General features: G+C 33.5%; 3 protein-coding genes across 3 annotated transcripts; all 3 read right to left on the bottom strand.

The window, feature by feature from the left end:
- Positions 1-255: 255 nt before the first annotated feature.
- On the bottom strand, positions 256-5,369 carry LOC123699493 (AP-3 complex subunit mu-1). Its single transcript, XM_045646443.1, has 10 exons — positions 5,224-5,369; positions 5,056-5,143; positions 4,692-4,835; positions 4,239-4,298; positions 3,957-4,078; positions 3,468-3,627; positions 3,265-3,378; positions 2,993-3,182; positions 1,914-2,065; positions 256-1,385 (listed from the first exon to the last, which is right to left on the bottom strand). Exons 1-10 carry the CDS (start codon positions 5,256-5,258, stop codon positions 1,200-1,202), a joined length of 1,251 nt encoding a protein of 416 aa, XP_045502399.1. The 5' UTR covers positions 5,259-5,369; the 3' UTR covers positions 256-1,199.
- Positions 5,370-6,735: 1,366 nt separating this feature from the next.
- Positions 6,736-7,637, bottom strand: LOC123699648 (40S ribosomal protein S5). The gene is made up of 2 exons (XM_045646650.1): positions 7,530-7,637; positions 6,736-7,444 (listed from the first exon to the last, which is right to left on the bottom strand). Exon 2 carries the CDS (start codon positions 7,433-7,435, stop codon positions 6,776-6,778), a length of 660 nt encoding a protein of 219 aa, XP_045502606.1. The 5' UTR covers positions 7,436-7,444; positions 7,530-7,637; the 3' UTR covers positions 6,736-6,775.
- Positions 7,638-17,444: 9,807 nt separating this feature from the next.
- LOC123699466 (NADPH:adrenodoxin oxidoreductase, mitochondrial) lies at positions 17,445-19,544 on the bottom strand. Its single transcript, XM_045646409.1, has 4 exons — positions 19,138-19,544; positions 18,892-19,048; positions 18,678-18,797; positions 17,445-18,577 (listed from the first exon to the last, which is right to left on the bottom strand). The coding sequence occupies exons 1-4, from the start codon at positions 19,329-19,331 to the stop codon at positions 17,630-17,632; spliced, it is 1,419 nt and encodes a 472-aa protein (XP_045502365.1). The 5' UTR covers positions 19,332-19,544; the 3' UTR covers positions 17,445-17,629.
- Positions 19,545-20,273: the final 729 nt, after the last annotated feature.

Genomic DNA, 20,273 nt, shown 5'->3' with positions numbered 1-20,273 from the left:
TTTGATGAAAACAAAATGAAATTCGGTGTAGTCGTTTTTTAGTTTATATCGAACAGACGAACAGACAGATATACGGCGGAGGCTTTTTTTTATAATTTTAGGGAAGATTTTAGCAGCACGCTTGCAATCACGCTTGTGATTTCATCGTTTACCTCATAATACTCACATCTCTACTACATCGTTTACAAATGCCGTTTATAACATTAACGAAAGCAACAATGCATTCAGTTCAACTGTACATAATTAAAACAAATCTTATAAAAAAACATTTTATTATACATATAATCTTAACAACTAAACATATTCAGTAAAGTATAACAAGTTTTGTGAGAATAAGATACAAAAACTATAAAAAAAAAATACAAAGATCCTTTCATATTATGAACGCCCATTCATCAAATTGCTAATACATATTGTTAGTATAATTATTATTGATCAAAATCGATCATGCATTCAGCACTTACACGCTCACGACCCTAACAATTTGACGGACACAAACATTACATACACATACAATTTTAATTAAATGAAACAAGTATCCTGATAAAATTTTAATTTTTCTATCCTACCTACTTCTGAGAAACACATTTCCAATTTCCTCTTTACATATTTAGTAATAATGATTCTATTACCTACTTTTATTATTTTCACGACAATTAAAACCTTTATTACATACTTAATCATAATTGTTTATTAGAATAGTGAACATTGTCGGTTTATTCTCATGCACTTATATTTAATAACTGTGGAAGACAGTTTAACAATACACTGGGTAGTAACTGCCACTTTCAAACCATCAACGAGTGTAAATCAAAATTTATAACTACAGAAACATTGCACATAATAAACAGATAGCTTTAAATACATAAGGGTGGGTATACACTAGAGCATTTTCTCGAGCATTTCTTTGTAAACGAAGTTCGTTCGTGCCAATGCTCGACGATCTGTTCGTTGTAATGATGAAAGTTAATGTGCATTTACATATTTGTAATATTTCTACAAAAAAGTAACAATCTCAATACGCTCGCTGGTTTTTAAAATCCGATTAAAAAAAAGAGCATCGTATCGTCAAAACGCTGCGTTCAAATTTAAAAAGAGTGAATGCTCAATTTCACTAAAAAATGCCATAGTCTATATTCACCCTTTCATAAAAATCAACAAGAACCGAAAAGAGGATTCCCTACAACAACAAAATCCGATCACATTCTTATATGGAATTTGCCGGCCTTCGTGATATATTTGACGCCCTTGAACGGTTTGTACTTAGCGCCGTACATGTCGAGGCGGCTGACGCGCAGCCCGCTCACTGCGAGCTGCGGGATCGTGAAGTGCACGTTGATGTTCGGGTTCGCGCCCGATGTGTCCGCACCCGATTGTACGGATACCTGGATAGGAAACTTATACGTCAATAATTGGAAGTTAATATTATGGAAATTCCTATGAAGAAGGGTTTTCTTCTTAGAATAGAATAGAATAGAAAACACTTTATTGCACACAAAAACAAAATTTACAGAAACGATATTACTTATATAATCTTCTTATACATATTAAGTAATTTATCTATATGTTATATCGTTTAAATTATTTAAATTTATTGATCTATGTTGCTTCGTCATTCCAGAGTAAAGCAGATGTGGAATCTAGTATTAATACTAATTTGTTAACTATGAATAATAAAATAATTTAGCGTACATATAAAAATTCCCTGCATCACACATTCAAAGGACATAATATGTAGTAACAATGCTAAACTGGATTGTCTTATGGATAAATGGTAAAAAATTACTAAATACAACACATTGATCTATCTGCAAAAATATTGGTGGAAATACTGTTGTTAAAATACTCTGTTAAATATGATACAATACATTAATATACTACAAATTCTATAAAATACTGTTATGAATACATACCGTGCCTCTTATATTAGGTAGCTTCGGTAATTCGATGCGTCCAATATCCCACATAAGGACTTTACTAACTGGGTCATACGAATATTTCCCTTGGTTGGCAGTCAAAGAACAATTCAATACACATTTAGGCATACAAATCTCCAGTGCTACATCTGAAAAAATAAAAATCTAAACTATATTACTATACTAGCTTCCGCCCGCGACTCCGTCCGCGCGGATGTCGGTCTTTGCGTGGATGGTTTTTATTTCTCCATTTTGAGTAACTCGGACAATGACATCTTATAAATATCTATTGGACCCAAATACGGCTAGGTCTATAATAATACGCAACGTGTGTTCGCGGTACCTACTACAGAACAACGTCTATGGATAACTGAAAAATTGAGATTAATTTTTTTTCTACGTATTTTTCCAGGATAAAAAGTATCCTATTTTACGCCCAGGATAATAAGGTATAATTATACCAAGTTTCATCGAAATCGAACCGGTAGTTTTCACGTGATGTCTTCACATACAGACAGACAGACAGACAGACAGACAGACAGACAGACAGACAAAAAATTTTTTAATCACATATTTGGGTTTGGTATCGATCCAGTAACACCCCCTGCTAGTTATTTTTTCAATATTTTCAATGTACAGAATTGACCCTTCTACAGATTTATTATATGTATAGATCTATACTAATATTATAAAGCTGAAGAGTTTGTTTGTTTGAACGCCCTAATCTCGGGAACTACTGCACCGATTTGAAAATTTGTTTCGGTGTTAGATAGCCCATTTATCCAGGAAGGCTATATATCATAACGCCAAACCAACAGGAGCGGAGCAATGTGGGTGAAACCGCGAGGCACAACTAGTGAGATATAAAATGGATTTTCTGGCATTGTATTGAGTGTAAATATGTTTCTCTGAGATATAATATGAATGGAAACAGCATTTTTTTATTTATTCCTAAATCTTATCCTTGCATGAATATTATTTATTATGGAAATTATTTACGTAAACTCAGCATCAGATTATTTCTTTTTTAAATAATTATTAAAATTTTCTACTTAAAACTATAAACACAATCTTACTCTCTAAAGTTCTGCCCATAGTCTGTTTAGGCCCGACAGTCAGATCCAACCTTCCCTGATCCCCGTTCGACTTCAGCACGAGGTTGTGTCTCACGTAAATAGGTATCGCAACTACGCTTTGTGATCCAACATGATATGACATTAACCGGAAATTGCCATCCGGCGGTATAAATGACAAGATTCTTTCTGACTAAAATGAAAATAGAATATTTAGTTTTATTCAATTTATTATATAAAAATTCATCTTAGAAAATCTTAGAAAAAGGCCTTACCTCCCATCTCTTAAATCTTACACATGGATGGAATGATACATCATCAAACAGTCTTGGGTTAACAAATGTAAGGGTTAAATCTGGCATTCCACTTAACTTGATACAACAGTCAACCTGACGATAAAAAAAACATAAAGAATTCAAAAATCTCATTAAAATGATACAACATTCTAAAGAATAGATTTTAAACCTCATGTACATACATATCCTTGAATTTCCGCTGAGACTGTGGCACCACTTTTATCGATAATTGCATCCACTTCTTCAACCACATCAAAGTAAGCTTCGTTATTTGCATATTTAACTCCAGATCTACGCCACGGTACATTAGATAGCTGACCAGAGGGCAGTATTGATGAAACACTAAAATGTAAAGAAATAGAGATGAGGAAAAATCCAATTTCAGTAATTAGAAAATGACCATTTTTTATAACACATTTTAAGACAAGAAAAACATTTGAAGGTAATTAAATTAGGTGTTAAAACTCAGTGCCCACAAACAAATACTTGAATTAGAAGGTAGACTTCTGGTATAAAAATACGAAGTTAAGTATGCTTAAGTATGTTATTTTGACCTATATATGTATGCACAACATTGTCAATAATTTTTATAGTAAGAAATATAAACATTATATAAATGTGAGATAGTATCTTGAAATAAATGTATTAAATTGTTCATAGAAGAAACCTACTTAGATTTTCCCGTTACAGTATTAGCAATTGTCCTTAAAATATTTGGTGGTTTAATCAGTTCCTTCAATATATTGCTTTCGGTTGCCAATGGGAATCCATTATCCAACATTTCATCCAATAGCTAGAAAAAAGGCACAAATTTAGTTTTGTATAAGTAACTTAACCCATTGACCATCGAGCGGCCCAATGAGACCACGACACAATAGATTTTTGTGTCTGTGATTCTGGGGGCTGATGGGTTAACAAAAGTATTTTACTTTTAATTTGAATGTGTATATTACCTCATAAACCACAACATAATTTTCTTTAATAATAGTTTCCGTACAGTCAGAGAAGTAGTCCTGCAAAATGAACATTTTTATTTATTACCATTTCAATGCCAAGATGTGTAAGTATATTCTCAAAGGTACCATTATTACACATAAAATGAACCCAAGCATGAAATAAAAGCTGTTATATGACAGCTGACCTAAAATATGATAATATAGGTAGCTAAGATGTATAAGAACATTCAAATGAAACAATATATGAAAGTATTTTCCATAATGCCTAGTTTTAAAAGCTATTTGTAAGTAACAAGCTCCTAAGTTATGTCAATTATAAGAAATAAATTAATCTTAAAACATGCATGTAACTCAATCCTAGATGATTATGCCAAATATACCAATAGGATACAGACACAAATTATATTAAGAATATGGATCTAATATAACAAGCTTCAGAACCAAACTTACCTGGAATGTATCAACAACTCTATGTAAAAATTCAATAACAAAAAGTGGGGCAACTTCCTGTTTGCTCACAGCTACCAATGCAACTCCACCTCTCTGAATTGAAATTAAGTAATGATGTGGTGCTGCTAAGACAGGTGGTACATCCTATAAACATAAATAAATACATACTGTGTTCATGTGGTCCTCCTTTTAAAATTTCTAAACGACTAACAACACCTAAGTATTTAAAAATTTTATTGTATCTTGAAAATAGTTGTGTACCTATTGTTAAAAAATTAAGTTTCCCAAAACTTTCGAAAATAGGGATGAAATTTAAATGATGATTAAATCTCGAGTGCACTTAATGTTGTTTGTAAATACTTACATTAGGTGATGCACGTTGAGCTTCCAAATAATAATCACACACAGAACGTGGTATTACACTTCTCCAGTGTTTCTCAAGAAACACGTCCCTGTAAATATCATTAATAATAAAAATTTACTCGTCATCACTAATTTTTCATCCCTTTTAATGGCATGTATGAAAACCTACCCAGAAGGGTTTATAATAAACAAACTGTGGATCATTGCTAACAAGAAAACTAGGTAATAGTTTATTACAAGTATTTTATTTCAAATAAAAACAACAGGACAAAATCTATGATCTAAACAAGCATCTGTTCAAACTTTTACGTTTGTCTTCGTGTCAAATTGACAATTGAGTCATTTTGAATTGTTAATGATCATGTCATTAATTTAAAATATGATTGATGATAAAATTAAAATCTGTGTGATAAAATTATAAGTGTTAAGAAAAACCTCCTTTTTTCCTTAAAAAAATTATTTAATAAATACAGTATTTAAGATTGGTTAAAATTTATAGTGTTACTGATATAATTATAAATGAATAATTATAGCGCCATCTATGTGTTGCACGGAAATTTAATTAACGCCCAGCGACCAGCAGGCCGGCATTTTCAGCAATACGGAATACCTATACTACCTACCTAGGTACTTGCTCTGTACAGGCCAGCCTCGAGGCCAGCATTTTCAGCAATCAGCATGTATGATGTAGGTAGTTTGAATATTGTACGAGTACGACCTATGTGGGGTTCAAAGTAGGTATAATGTATAGTAGGTGGGGTTCAAATTTTACTTTTAGAGTTTAAAAATCAAGAACCATATCTATGGTTCTTGATTTTTTAACAAAAAACTAAACGTTCAACTGGGCCAATTTTAAATGGGTCCAATCAGAAGGCACTAGCTAATTCTAATAAAAAAATAATCATCAAAATCGGTTCACACAGTCAAAAACTTTGAGATAACAAAACCAAAATACAGTTGAATAGAGCTCTTTTTTAAGTTGGTTGAAAATAAAACTTATATACCTATCATGGAATACTTCACTGCAAAGCACCTGTGCATGTTGAGTTGTACTGCATGTTAATATATTCATAGTTCAATAAACACTTCTAATGCTAAGCAGATAAATTGATTGATTGAATTGAGATAGTATATAAAATCTTTTACTTCCTACATAGTTTAGGTAATAATAATTAGAATATTTCTAAATCACAAATTTCAAATGTTACAAGAAATCTATAGATATACTAGCAGTCCGCCTCGGTTTCGCCCGTGGTACATATGAAAAATAGATGTTGGCCGATTCTCAGACATACCCGATATGCACAGAAAATTTCAAGAGAATCGTTCCAGCCGTTTCGGAGGAGTATGGCAACGAAAACTGTGACAAAAGAATTTTATATATTAAGATTTTCATAATAATTGTATATTACATATTGCGAAGCATTACTGAAATTGCCATACAAGTAAAGATATTTTGTATTCATTACTAATGTGAATGCTTTGATACTGATTCTGAAATTTAAATTAATAATTGTGTATGTACTGCTTTGAAACTATGTACAAGTATTTTAGTCTAATATTCTGAAAATCATTTGGAAAAACTAAAAACTACTGACTGCAACAAAAAAGTAATTTTTCAAAGTTCAAAAATAATTCATACTATTAACAGAACAGGGAACTCATAGAAATAAAACAAAAGTTAGCTTTTTTTGTTTATTGAGTCCTGCCCTTACAAAAGATTAACGGTTGGATTTAGCAACACGTTCCAGCTCATCCTTCTTCTTAATTGCGTATGAGTTTGATGAACCTTTGGCAGCGTTAATAAGCTCATCAGCAACACATTCGGCAATTGTCTTGATGTTCCTGAATGCTGCTTCACGAGCACCAGTGCACAGAAGCCAAATGGCTTGGTTCACCCTTCGGAGAGGAGAGACGTCCACAGCTTGACGACGCACTGTACCAGCACGACCGATTCTGGTGGAGTCTTCACGGGGACCAGAGTTAATAATGGCAGTAACTAAAACTTGCAGTGGGTTTTCTCCAGTTAGGAGATGGATAATTTCAAAAGCGTGTTTAACGATTCTGACTGCCATTAGTTTCTTGCCATTGTTACGACCGTGCATCATCAATGAGTTAGTCAGGCGTTCGACGATGGGGCACTGAGCTTTGCGGAAGCGTTTGTGAGCATACCTACCTGCAGAGTGGGGTAAGTATTTAGCGTATTTTTCTTTGACAGAAATATAATCCTGCAGGGACATATCCGACACTTGGACATCAAAACAACTCCATCTTCCGAACAACTTGATTTCGGGAATATCAGCCGCCATAGGCGGGGGCATGTTATCAATAGCCACGCCGCCTGTCTCCATGCCGTCTTCGATCCAGTTTTCCTCAGCCATTTTTGACGCCTAAAATTTTAACAATACGTTACTAAAATCACTTTATTTCACATTAAAACACTAAAAATAATAAGTAAACAAGTATTTTACGTACTTTTTCGCGACTTATAAATTATAACCTCGTGTTGTCAAAAGAACACGAGAGAAAAGGAAGTTTCAAAAGTTCACATTCCGCTTTTTATTTTTCAATGTTGGCATCCCATAAAATATTGCCATAATTTAAAAGTTATGTCAACATAAATGCAAAGTCGTGGTGTTGGTTGCATATTTTCGTGAACAATAATATATCAAAATACAAAATATATTAAATATGTAAGAAAACCAAATAATATTGTATGTTAAAAAATAAACATTATATTATGTTTTTCGTTCTTAGATATTTATTGTGAACATGAATTATTGAACATTGTAAAAAAAAAATTAAGTGGTGACACTTAATAATTCGATTTTTTATAAAATATTATAGATTAGCATTTTTCAATTTAAACTACATAATTACCAGGCCATTAAATATTATAAAAAAAAAATAAACTACATAATAAAATATTCCTCGATTCCGTTGATGTAGGTATGTTCTTTAATTGCAAATAAAAAGACCCTCGAGCATTAGTTTTCTGGTATATTACGGAATAAGTAAAATGTACTAATGTGTGGCTACCTACGGTGGCTACCAAGAAGCTTATATCCTATAATACACCTACCTTTCATTGACGCGCCCATCTGACTTCCGGGCCGCAAAAAAATACGCAGCTTGGACAGGCAGGACGATGACGGATTTTTCCACGATACGACCCGCGGATCGGCTCGCAGTGCGTGTAGTGAATGCCTAGCATTAAAGTTTCGATCATTGATATAATCACAGGATATAATTATTAATTTCAATTAATTTCGAGTGTGCGGACATTCACGGCACGATATATTATTTAATATTATATTTTGTTAAAATCACTATTCACAGATTTAGCGAATCCAATGATTTTAAAAATATATACTGCATATCACAAGTCGAGAAGGTACAGCATGCTGCGCCCCGACCAAAGATTAGATAAAATAGTAGCATACATAGGAAACAATCATCATAGCACCCTGGACTACGGGTGCTATGATGATTATTTCTGACGATGATGATAATGCACCACTATGTGAATTTTCTACACAATCTTTAATGTATTTCAATGCAGGCAGATTTTATAAAAGTGAAGTCCCATGTCCCCTTGATGAGGGGCAGATGCATTATACATTTGTTTCACTGATCGATTTTTTTTAAGGACAAGTAGGCGATCAGCATTCTGTGTCCTGCCAGTCCGAGATATTTTTTTTCTTCGTCTCCACCGGGAATCGAACCCAGGACCCCTCGGTACTACGCTCGCGCGTCAACCACTGTACCAAGAAGGCGGATTTTATAGAGTTCATATTATTTAAAGAGTTTTAAGTCACAGTTGTAGTAGGAAACACAGTCCACAGAGCAAGTAGTGGGAAACTTGTGGGAAACTCATGTCCTTTTCCTACATTCTACATTTTTAGGGCGGACCCTGTAAAATTTAGTTCCTACTTTCGCCATGGGTCTTCTTTTGTGGCGGCTCAGACCAATAAAAAATAATTATTTTATTGTTTTGAAAGGAAAATAATTGGGCAATTTCGTTAAAATATGTCCACACTGATTTTCGAGTGTCCTATGGGTTGTCATTTATATTTCATCAAAACTAACAACATTTTATATCAGGAAGTGGATTTTATTACATTGCTATTATAATTTCTTTATAAGACACAAACAAACAGCTTGCCAATCCATTTATTATTAAAGATATGAAGAAAATTTAATTTTGAGGCACCCAATTTTGACGTGTCCCACAGCAACCAGTCTGTTTAAATGTTCATTTTATTTACCAATGTGAGGCAGTATTATTCATGTAAAGGTATAAATAAATCACAAAGGGTGAGAGCTATGATAATAAAACGTTAAATTTACGTCCTTTTATAGTAATTATTAGTATTTTTATCAATTAAATCGTGTCCTACGATTTCGACCATGTGCGGAATTCCGTTTTGTAACCGTAATATACTCTAAAATAAAGATAAAAACTACTAAATATGTATTTTTTTCACATAAATGGCAACATTTCTATTGAATCCACCATTTTGAAGAGGTTGTCATAGAAAACTCGAACCGTCAGTCGTGTCGAAACTTCTAAAGCGTTACGCCTTTACGCCTTTAGTACACCGACGCGTTCGCGTGCGGCAGCGAATCTCTGCGAAACTACAGCGTAGCGAAATATCAGCGAAACGTTAGTACACAGCAATGTTTCGCAACTTTTTCGCATTGATATGCCATTGTCATTTTTGACGACTGCAGGTGCAGACGTAATTTCAGAATGTCATCTCAGTCAATGTCATTTTTAGCAACTGGTGACACATATACAACAATATATTTTTCTTATCGTTTGGGTGAATGCACCGTTTCAAAGATAGTAACTCAAGTATGCGAACAAATTTGGAAAATACTACAGCCAGAGTACATCCCGGTTCCTTCTACTTAAACATGATTGGAAATAATAATGGGGTTTTCCTAATTGCCTCGGGAGTATTGACGGCAAGCATATTGTTATTAAATTTCCACCTAACAGCGGCTCACTGTTCTATTGCTATAAAAAACGATTTTCTACTGTGTTATTGGCAATAGTTGATCCACATTACAAATTTACTTACATAGATGTAGGATCATAATTATGGTAAAGATTCCGATACTACAATATTTGAGAACTCATCATTTTATCAGCTTTTAAAAAGTGGACGGTATCTGAATTTGCCAGCTCCAAAACCTTTGCCAGGTTTCAAACAGACTACACCACATGTATTCATTGAAGATTTAAATTAGAAACCTTTCTAATGAGACAAGAGAGGCAGCAATGAATGACAATGATAAAAAAAGATTTAATAAATCATTAAGTAGGGCACGAGTAGTAGTAAAATGTGCGTTTGGCATTTTAGCACAAAAATTTAGAATATTCTTGAGGCCCTTTGAAACAGATTTGAATAATACTATTAAAATTGAGATGATTTAACAACCATTTCAACCAATATGAAGCACTTTTCAGTGAATACAATATTGTAACGATGGAACACGACCTTTTCTTGAATTTATATTTTTTGGTTTTTATGGCATTCAAATGCTTTATAAATATAAATTTATAAAGAATAGAAAAAATTCGATCACGAGGCGGGACTTGAACCCGCATCCTTCGCGCCATTCCGGGGCGGATGCCTAACCAACTCAGCCACTCGTGACCCGCCTGAGCAATCGAATTTATTCTATCCTTTCAGTTTTATGTGTCTTAAGGGACACACCGCGCGCCATCTATTGAGATGATTTAACAACCATTTCAACCAATATGAAGCACTTTTCAGTGAATACAATATTGTAACGATGGAACACGACCTTTTCTTGAATTTATATTTTTTGGTTTTTATGGCATTCAAATGCTTTATAAATATAAATTTATAAAGAATAGAAAAAATTCGATCACGAGGCGGGACTTGAACCCGCATCCTTCGCGCCATTCCGGGGCGGATGCCTAACCAACTCAGCCACTCGTGACCCGCCTGAGCAATCGAATTTATTCTATCCTTTCAGTTTTATGTGTCTTAAGGGACACACCGCGCGCCATCTATTGAGATGATTTAACAACCATTTCAACCAATATGAAGCACTTTTCAGTGAATACAATATTGTAACGATGGAACACGACCTTTTCTTGAATTTATATTTTTTGGTTTTTATGGCATTCAAATGCTTTATAAATATAAATTTATAAAGAATAGAAAAAATTCGATCACGAGGCGGGACTTGAACCCGCATCCTTCGCGCCATTCCGGGGCATCCGCCCCGGAATGGCGCGAAGGATGCGGGTTCAAGTCCCGCCTCGTGATCGAATTTTTTCTATTCTTTATAAATTTATATACTATTAAAATTGTTAAAGCTGCAGTATACACATACGAAAATAAACAATTTTCGGACACTTTAGGAGCATTCGTACCAATGCATGCCAATAGACATAGGGCAGACTTAGCAGCGCTTAATGTTCGATCACAATTTGTAAATTATTTCAAAGAAAATTAAAAACATAAAATGTATGAAATATAAACAATAAATTTTTTACCATCTATCAGAGTCTTTTCTTGAAGTTTTCTCCATGCTACCTCTTTTTTGTACGTATTTTTATAATCTGCGTGTCCAATTGCGTATAATACGGGATAATCTCGAATAGAATGCAAAAATAATTCAGTATTTTCGGCATCCATGGCCAATGATATTTTATGTATAGATACGTTATTATAATACTCACAAATCACAATATAGTATATAAATAAACAAATAGTTGCCATGGCAATTGGCATTTTGGCACGTTGGTGGCGTATCTAGGTACCTCTTGTCTATATCTATACATATAATAAATCTGTAGAAGGGTCAATTCTGTACATTGAAAATATTGAAAAAATAAATAGCAGGGGGTGTTACTGGATCGATACCAAACCCAAATATGTGATTAAAAAAATTTTTGTCTGTCTGTCTGTCTGTCTGTCTGTCTGTATGTGAAGGCATCACGTGAAAACTAGCGGTTCGATTTCGTTGAAACTTGGTATAATTATATCTTATTATCCTGGGCGTAAAATAGGATACTTTTTATCCTGGAAAAATACGTAGAAAAAAATAATCTTCATTTTTCAGTTTTATCCATAGACGTTGTTCCGTAGAACCGCGAACACACGTTGCGTATTATTATAGGCCTAGCCGTATTTGGGAATTGGGTCCAATAGATATTTATAAGATGTTATTGTCAGAGGTATTCAAAATGGATAAATAAACCATCCACGCGAAGACCGACATCCGCGCGGACGGAGTCGCGGGCGGAAGCTAGTATATATTATTTCTATATCACTTCTATATAATATCATTGTCCATGGACGCGAAAATCTGTCCTCACCGACAGAATGCGAGCGGACGCTATGCGATGCGAAACTCACGCGAAACTTCACTAGCGAAACTTATGCGTCTGTGTAATGGCCATTTCGCAGTTCCTTGCGAAACAATACTGACAAGGACGCAACTATTTCATCTATCTATGTGCTAGAGTGAGACATATCATATGCGAAAACCTTCCATACTACTGACAGATTTTTCGTTTTTTCGCTGCCGCTCGCGAATGCGTCGGTGTACCAAAAAGGCGTAGTACACAGCAATGTTTTCGCAACTGTTTCGCAATGCGTCTGTGTAATGGCCATTTCGCAGTTCCTTGCGAAACTATACTGACAAGGACGCAACTATTTCATCTATCTATGTGCTAGAGTGAGACATATCATATGCGAAATCCTGCCATAGTACTGACAGATTTTTCGATGTTTCGCTGCCGCACGCGAACGCGTCGGTGTACTAAAGGCGTTAGTACACCGACGCGTTCGCGTGCGGCAGCGAATCTCTGCGAAACTACAGCGTAGCGAAATATCAGCGAAACGTTAGTACACAGCAATGTTTCGCAACTTTTTCGCATTGATATGCCATTGTCATTTTTGACGACTGCAGGTGCAGACGTAATTTCAGAATGTCATCTCAGTCAATGTCATTTTTAGCAACTGGTGACACATATACAACAATATATTTTTCTTATCGTTTGGGTGAATGCACCGTTTCAAAGATAGTAACTCAAGTATGCGAACAAATTTGGAAAATACTACAGCCAGAGTACATCCCGGTTCCTTCTACTTAAACATGATTGGAAATAATAATGGGGTTTTCCTAATTGCCTCGGGAGTATTGACGGCAAGCATATTGTTATTAAATTTCCACCTAACAGCGGCTCACTGTTCTATTGCTATAAAAAACGATTTTCTACTGTGTTATTGGCAATAGTTGATCCACATTACAAATTTACTTACATAGATGTAGGATCATAATTATGGTTAAGATTCCGATACTACAATATTTGAGAACTCATCATTTTATCAGCTTTTAAAAAGTGGACGGTATCTGAATTTGCCAGCTCCAAAACCTTTGCCAGGTTTCAAACAGACTACACCACATGTATTCATTGAAGATTTAAATTAGAAACCTTTCTAATGAGACAAGAGACGCAGCAATGAATGACAATGATAAAAAAAGATTTAATAAATCATTAAGTAGGGCACGAGTAGTAGTAAAATGTGCGTTTGGCATTTTAGCACAAACATTTAGAATATTCTTGAGGCCCTTTGAAACAGATTTGAATAATACTATTAAAATTGTTAAAGCTGCAGTATACACATACGAAAATAAACAATTTTCGGACACTTTAGGAGCATTCGTACCAATGCATGCCAATAGACATAGGGCAGACTTAGCAGCGCTTAATGTTCGATCACAATTTGTAAATTATTTCAAAGAAAATTAAAAACATAAAATGTATGAAATATAAACAATAAATTTTTTACCATCTATCAGAGTCTTTTCTTGAAGTTTTCTCCATGCTACCTCTTTTTTGTACGTATTTTTATAATCTGCGTGTCCAATTGCGTATAATACGGGATAATCTCGAATAGAATGCAAAAATAATTCAGTATTTTCGGCATCCATGGCCAATGATATTTTATGTATAGATACGTTATTATAATACTCACAAATCACAATATAGTATATAAATAAACAAATAGTTGCCATGGCAATTGGCATTTTGGCACGTTGGTGGCGTATCTAGGTACCTCTTGTCTATATCTATACATATAATAAATCTGTAGAAGGGTCAATTCTGTACATTGAAAATATTGAAAAAATAAATAGCAGGGGGTGTTACTGGATCGATACCAAACCCAAATATGTGATTAAAAAAATTTTTGTCTGTCTGTCTGTCTGTATGTGAAGGCATCACGTGAAAACTAGCGGTTCGATTTCGATGAAACTTGGTATAATTATACCTTATTATCCTGGGCGTAAAATAGGATACTTTTTATCCTGGAAAAATACGTAGAAAAAAAATAATCTTCATTTTTCAGTTTTATCCATAGACGTTGTTCCGTAGAACCGCGAACACACGTTGCGTATTATTATAGGCCTAGCCGTATTTGGGAATTGGGTCCAATAGATATTTATAAGATGTTATTGTCAGAGGTATTCAAAATGGATAAATAAACCATCCACGCGAAGACCGACATCCGCGCGGACGGAGTCGCGGGCGGAAGCTAGTATATATTATTTCTATATCACTTCTATATAATATCATTGTCCATGGACGCGAAAATCTGTCCTCACCGACAGAATGCGAGCGGACGCTATGCGATGCGAAACTCACGCGAAACTTCACTAGCGAAACTTATGCGTCTGTGTAATGGCCATTTCGCAGTTCCTTGCGAAACAATACTGACAAGGACGCAACTATTTCATCTATCTATGTGCTAGAGTGAGACATATCATATGCGAAAACCTTCCATACTACTGACAGATTTTTCGTTTTTTCGCTGCCGCTCGCGAATGCGTCGGTGTACCAAAAAGGCGTAGTACACAGCAATGTTTTCGCAACTATTTCGCAATGCGTCTGTGTAATGGCCATTTCGCAGTTCCTTGCGAAACTATACTGACAAGGACGCAACTATTTCATCTATCTATGTGCTAGAGTGAGACATATCATATGCGAAATCCTGCCATAGTACTGACAGATTTTTCGATGTTTCGCTGCCGCACGCGAACGCGTCGGTGTACTAAAGGCGCAAAAATTTCGCTCCGACTTGTAACTGGGATTTTTCGTGGTAAGTATGTGTTTTTATTCCTAAAAGTTACAATTTTCGTTACTTATATCCTTATAAATTGAATTAAGAGCATATATTTTTGTGATTGATGGGAATTGTGTGAAAAACAAACAATTGTATCTACGAAATCTTTAAACCGTTACTTCCATTTTGTTTGGTTACGTATATGTGGAACGTCGCAGTTACAAAGTGGAAATATAAGGACGAGTTCTCAATGGTCTCATACGTAGTATTGCTCGTAAATATGAGTTAAATTAAAAATTATATTTTAACACTCACTAATGGCTGAAAAATAGCATTGAAGATATCTTTTAATATTCAAAATCACTACTATTTTTGACTGCTTGAAATTTTTATAAAAAAACAAATAAATAAAAAAAAAAATATTTTGTCATCCCCATACAAATTTCTCAAATCACCATTTTATTTTGTATGGGGATGGCGAAATTATAAAAAAAATGATTTTGCATTATTTGAAAAGATTATTGTATTCATATTATTTTTTAGGGGAAAATGCCTCTGACCAATGCAATGCTGAGAAGCAACGACGCTATAGGGAAAGATTAAAAGACAACCCTGAAAAAAAAGAAGAAATAAGAAAAAAAGTCTAGAGAGAATCAAACGGAAGACAAAAAAGATTCAAATTTTACAGAAGAAGAAAAGGCTGCAGAAAAAAGGAAGCAGTGGCGAAAACAAAAGCAAAATCATATTTGTGTTATATTATGTTTTGAATAGAGCATGTCAGTTTAATAATTTTACTTTTGAAATATACAATACTAAATAAATTAGTTTTATTTATACTTACGTATTACGAGCTCACCCTTGGCATTAATCTAGCTGTTATTACAGGGGTAGTTGAGGCCCCTTACAGAGCCTACCACCACTTTCTAGACCGAGGCCAATTTAGGAAAAATAATATTTTTCTTATTTGATCCTGGCGGGAATCAAACCCACGACCTTCCGTTTTCAGGGCAGAGCTGCTGTTAACCGCTGCGCCACTGATATGATCGAACAATTCTTGTAGAAACTTGATTGTTAGATTGTTACTTGTGAACTAAGCTTTATAACTTCCATTTTGTAACTAATTATTTCTATTTTGTAACTGTCTCATGTTTAAGTTATGAATAATAATAAATAATTTATTTATTTTACGAGGTACTAGCCTTGATTTTTGCAGTTTAAGTACAATAAATATATAAATATCTACTTCATTATTATTTTAATCTTAAAAAAAAATGTTTATTACCAATATAAGCGAAAAGGAAAAAGGCTGATGTACCTAAAAGTTACAAAGTGGATATATTTCAAGCTTAAAAGTATAAATAATAATGTGTTTACTGAAAAAAAAAATGGTTGTGGGAAATTTAATGTTGTTACTTTCATAATAAATAAAAATTAGTAAACAAGGATTATGCATTATTTTGAAACTTAGTTTCAAAAAAGTTACAAAATGGATCCCGAAATCCCTGCCTTGCACCAAATAGATCTCATTTTCTCTGGAATTAGTAAATGGTTGCAACTATTGTTGTTAATATAACACATTATAATGTTTTAGGAATCAATCTGCATATTTTTAATATTTTTTTAAAACAATTTTTTTATTTGAATCCATTTTGTAACCGGGACATATTTTCGCGAAATTGCCCAATTATTTTGTTATCACAGGTATATAAACATTACTTGAAGGTATTAGGTAAATATATATTTTGTTTGAAAGGAAACTAGTTAAAGTCAGCGGATAACTTTCACCCTAAGACTTTCACCGTTTCACGGTATTGTTTTAAATTTAACTATGGTATTGCCACCTAGGGTGGTGTTTTGCCTTTGACGGACATTTTTGTATTTATTACTACAACTTTAATTAATGCCATAGAACCTTGATAGAACTCTGTCTGTTTCTCTTCTTCACTCTTAGATGATAACCGATATGAACGATATTGAGAAAGGACATAGGAAAGGTCTTGTCCCGGAAATTACACGGGAGCGGGAACTATGCGAGTTCTTCTATAATTAAGCGGGTGAAGCCGCGGGTAGAAAGTAACATGTACAATCTGACTGACTGTCACAGGTCACTATAGGCAGCGTGTAATAGCTGTGGCACTGAGTGAAATGTGGAGGGGATTAGCACATGGGATACAGTCGCGCCCCTCATACAATTTTTACTCAGATAGGTACCTTATTTCAGACTTCAGGTTCCAAAAAATTGCAACTGGATGTAAAAAAAAAATTATAATAAAAATTAAAAATATATAACATTTTTTAATATAGTAACAAAAATACTCTTAAATTTTCTATATTTTTGTTTGTCTCAAATAATGTATAAAAAAATAAACAATTTCACCCATTACAACAAAGTTTATACATAAGTTATGCTTAAATTATAATACATTTTGGTTATAAAACCAGAAGATTTTATTGGATTAATCATTTTGTAGCAATGTCAAGCATTTTGTTTATGCATGTTACCTTTTCTCTAGGTTTATCAGACTTTTTACCCTGATCTACTTCATATTTATCAATTTTTTCCCATCCATTCCAATCTACTATGGGAATATTTAAATGTTTTCTTACACCATCAAATCCATCCCTATGAGAACCAGTCCCAGTTTGTAAATCACTGCATATATTCTTGGCAACTTGAAATGCATTACTCATTGTGTGTATAATAACCCCAGCAGGTCCAGTACCTAACCATCCTGCAACATATAATTTTGCTAGTTCTTCTGTAGTGTGATCTTCTATTACTCTACCATTCTCATTACTAACACATCCACTCGAATTAAATACTAAAGCTTCATCAGCCTTTATACTTTTATAACCAATACTTCGAAATACAAGATTGCAATTTAAGATTTCTTTATCCTCAGTTGCAACACATTTCTGATCTTCAAGTTTATCGCCAACTAATTTGTTACAGGTGAGCTCTATTCCACTTACACTACCATTATTAACTAAAAATTTATTTGGACTTCTAAAAAATATTGGTCTAAATGTTTTTTCATGTGCACTACAAGTCTGGGATTTTTGTTCTTTAAGTGATTTCAACATTAACTCTGTTAACCGTTTTCGAGGTCTTTGAAGATTATTTACTACATCCTCTACTCCAATGAAGTCATTTTCTCTCCAAATTGTTTGACAATTTTTTAATTTAAGTTGCTCTCTTAATTCTTTGATTGTAAATGCAACTTGCAGAGGGCCTCTTCGTCCAACTAGATATAGCTCATTAATCTTTGATTCAGATATTGCTTGCAGAGCATATTCAGTAATGTCAGTTTTTTTCAATTGATCAATAGGCGATAGAAGAATTCTAGCTACATCTAGAGCAACATTGCCTTGTCCAATTATAGCTGCCTTATTTCCTGATAAATCAACCTGAAAATCATTTGGAAAAATATTTATTTATATTGCAATAAATTTGAATAATATACTAATAATTTATTTATTAAAGAACATGAATAATAATTTGTTTTACTTTTAAATTTTTGTCTCGAGGATGTCCGTTATACCATCCCACAAAATTGCGTGCTGCAATAATGTTTCTAGCAGTTTCATTCTCTATACTTAAAGTGCGGTCTTCTTCAGCACCATATGTCTGTAAATAATAAAAAATTACAACAATTATACATTGTATTAGGTTAGGGACAATTTTTTAAATATTTTATTTATGTAATTATAAAAGTCCTTACTAGCAAAATAGCGTCATAATGTTGCCTCAATTTACTTAATGTAATATCTTGCCCTAAGGTTATATTTCCATAAAAGTTTATGTTCTTTTGCTTGGCTAATTTGGTAAATTGATTTATACAATTTTTAACTTCTGGATGATCAGGAGCAACTCCGTATCTAAAAATAAATATATATTATTATTTTAACTAAGTCACATACAAAATAATCAATATTTATAAAATCCTTTTTTCGTATAATTTTCGTACCTAACTAATCCAAATGGAACTGGCAACTTTTCTATGATGTCAATTTTGATTGAATTTATATTCTTGGCTAAGTGCATAGCAGCATAAAATCCAGCCGGCCCAGCGCCCACGACACATACATGAGGAACATGACTCGTAGAGCATAGCTGCCGTACAGCAAACCTTACAGTTTTATTCATCGAAGTTCTGAACATTGTAAAAATATAAGAGCTGCTCTTATCTAAGCGCTATATCATTCATAATTCCTTGAGTAAATTTATTACAATCCCTTGTACGATGGTAATGCAGTAGAGTTTATTCACGTTAAATGAACTTCACACTTACAAATTAACATAAACTCGTAAAAAATAATATGTAAATAAACTTTAACACATCTGTCCAAATAAATTACATAGAACGTCACTTTGGGACAACAGTCAACAGATAAAAGTCAAAATAACCACAGAGCAAGTAAAAAAGTATAGTACGTGAAAATAACTGTACAAGTCAAGATGTGATAATACAACGTGATCTTATGAGTTCATATTTTCATATTGGTCTCAATGGGTCTCAAGCTCTCAAGTCAAGTCATGGTTTTCTTTCAAAATATTATGCATCGTCCATCCTTATCTCGACAACTTGTGTTGCTACGTCAGCAGCCTGTTTAATGTAACAGAAAACCATGTACTTTCTATATCCAGGAGCTATTTACTATATTATAATTCAAAATTACGCTTAATCACAGAACAGGAAAAACTAATAGAAGTGTGATGTGGGCAAAAATGATAGCAGACACAATAATATCAGCAATAGAGACATTATATACCATCGGTAAGTCTTATTTTAATTTATTTTAAATATATTTTATGTTATAGCTTCGCTTGTCGTAATTTGTCAAAAATTTATAAAAATATTAAGTCAAAATGAACCTTAATCCATAAGAAATTAGTACTAATATAGATTGAACAGCAAACAAGACTTTCTGGAATATTATTGCAATAAACAAACGAATTTCGGTTTAGTGATGGTTGTAGCTTATATCGACAGTATCGATACTTTAGAAAAGACAAACATTATAAATATGTATTAAATTTTATTTTATTTTCCTTAGCTTTCATTTATCCAATTTATTTATAGATTTCCCAAAGAGGCTAATT

The sequence above is a fragment of the Colias croceus genome, chromosome 2 (assembly GCF_905220415.1).
Source record: "Colias croceus chromosome 2, ilColCroc2.1".
NCBI classification, from domain to species: domain Eukaryota; kingdom Metazoa; phylum Arthropoda; class Insecta; order Lepidoptera; family Pieridae; genus Colias; species Colias croceus.
Note: the sequence above shows the minus strand (reverse complement) of the source record. Positions and strands in the feature narration are given on the sequence as shown.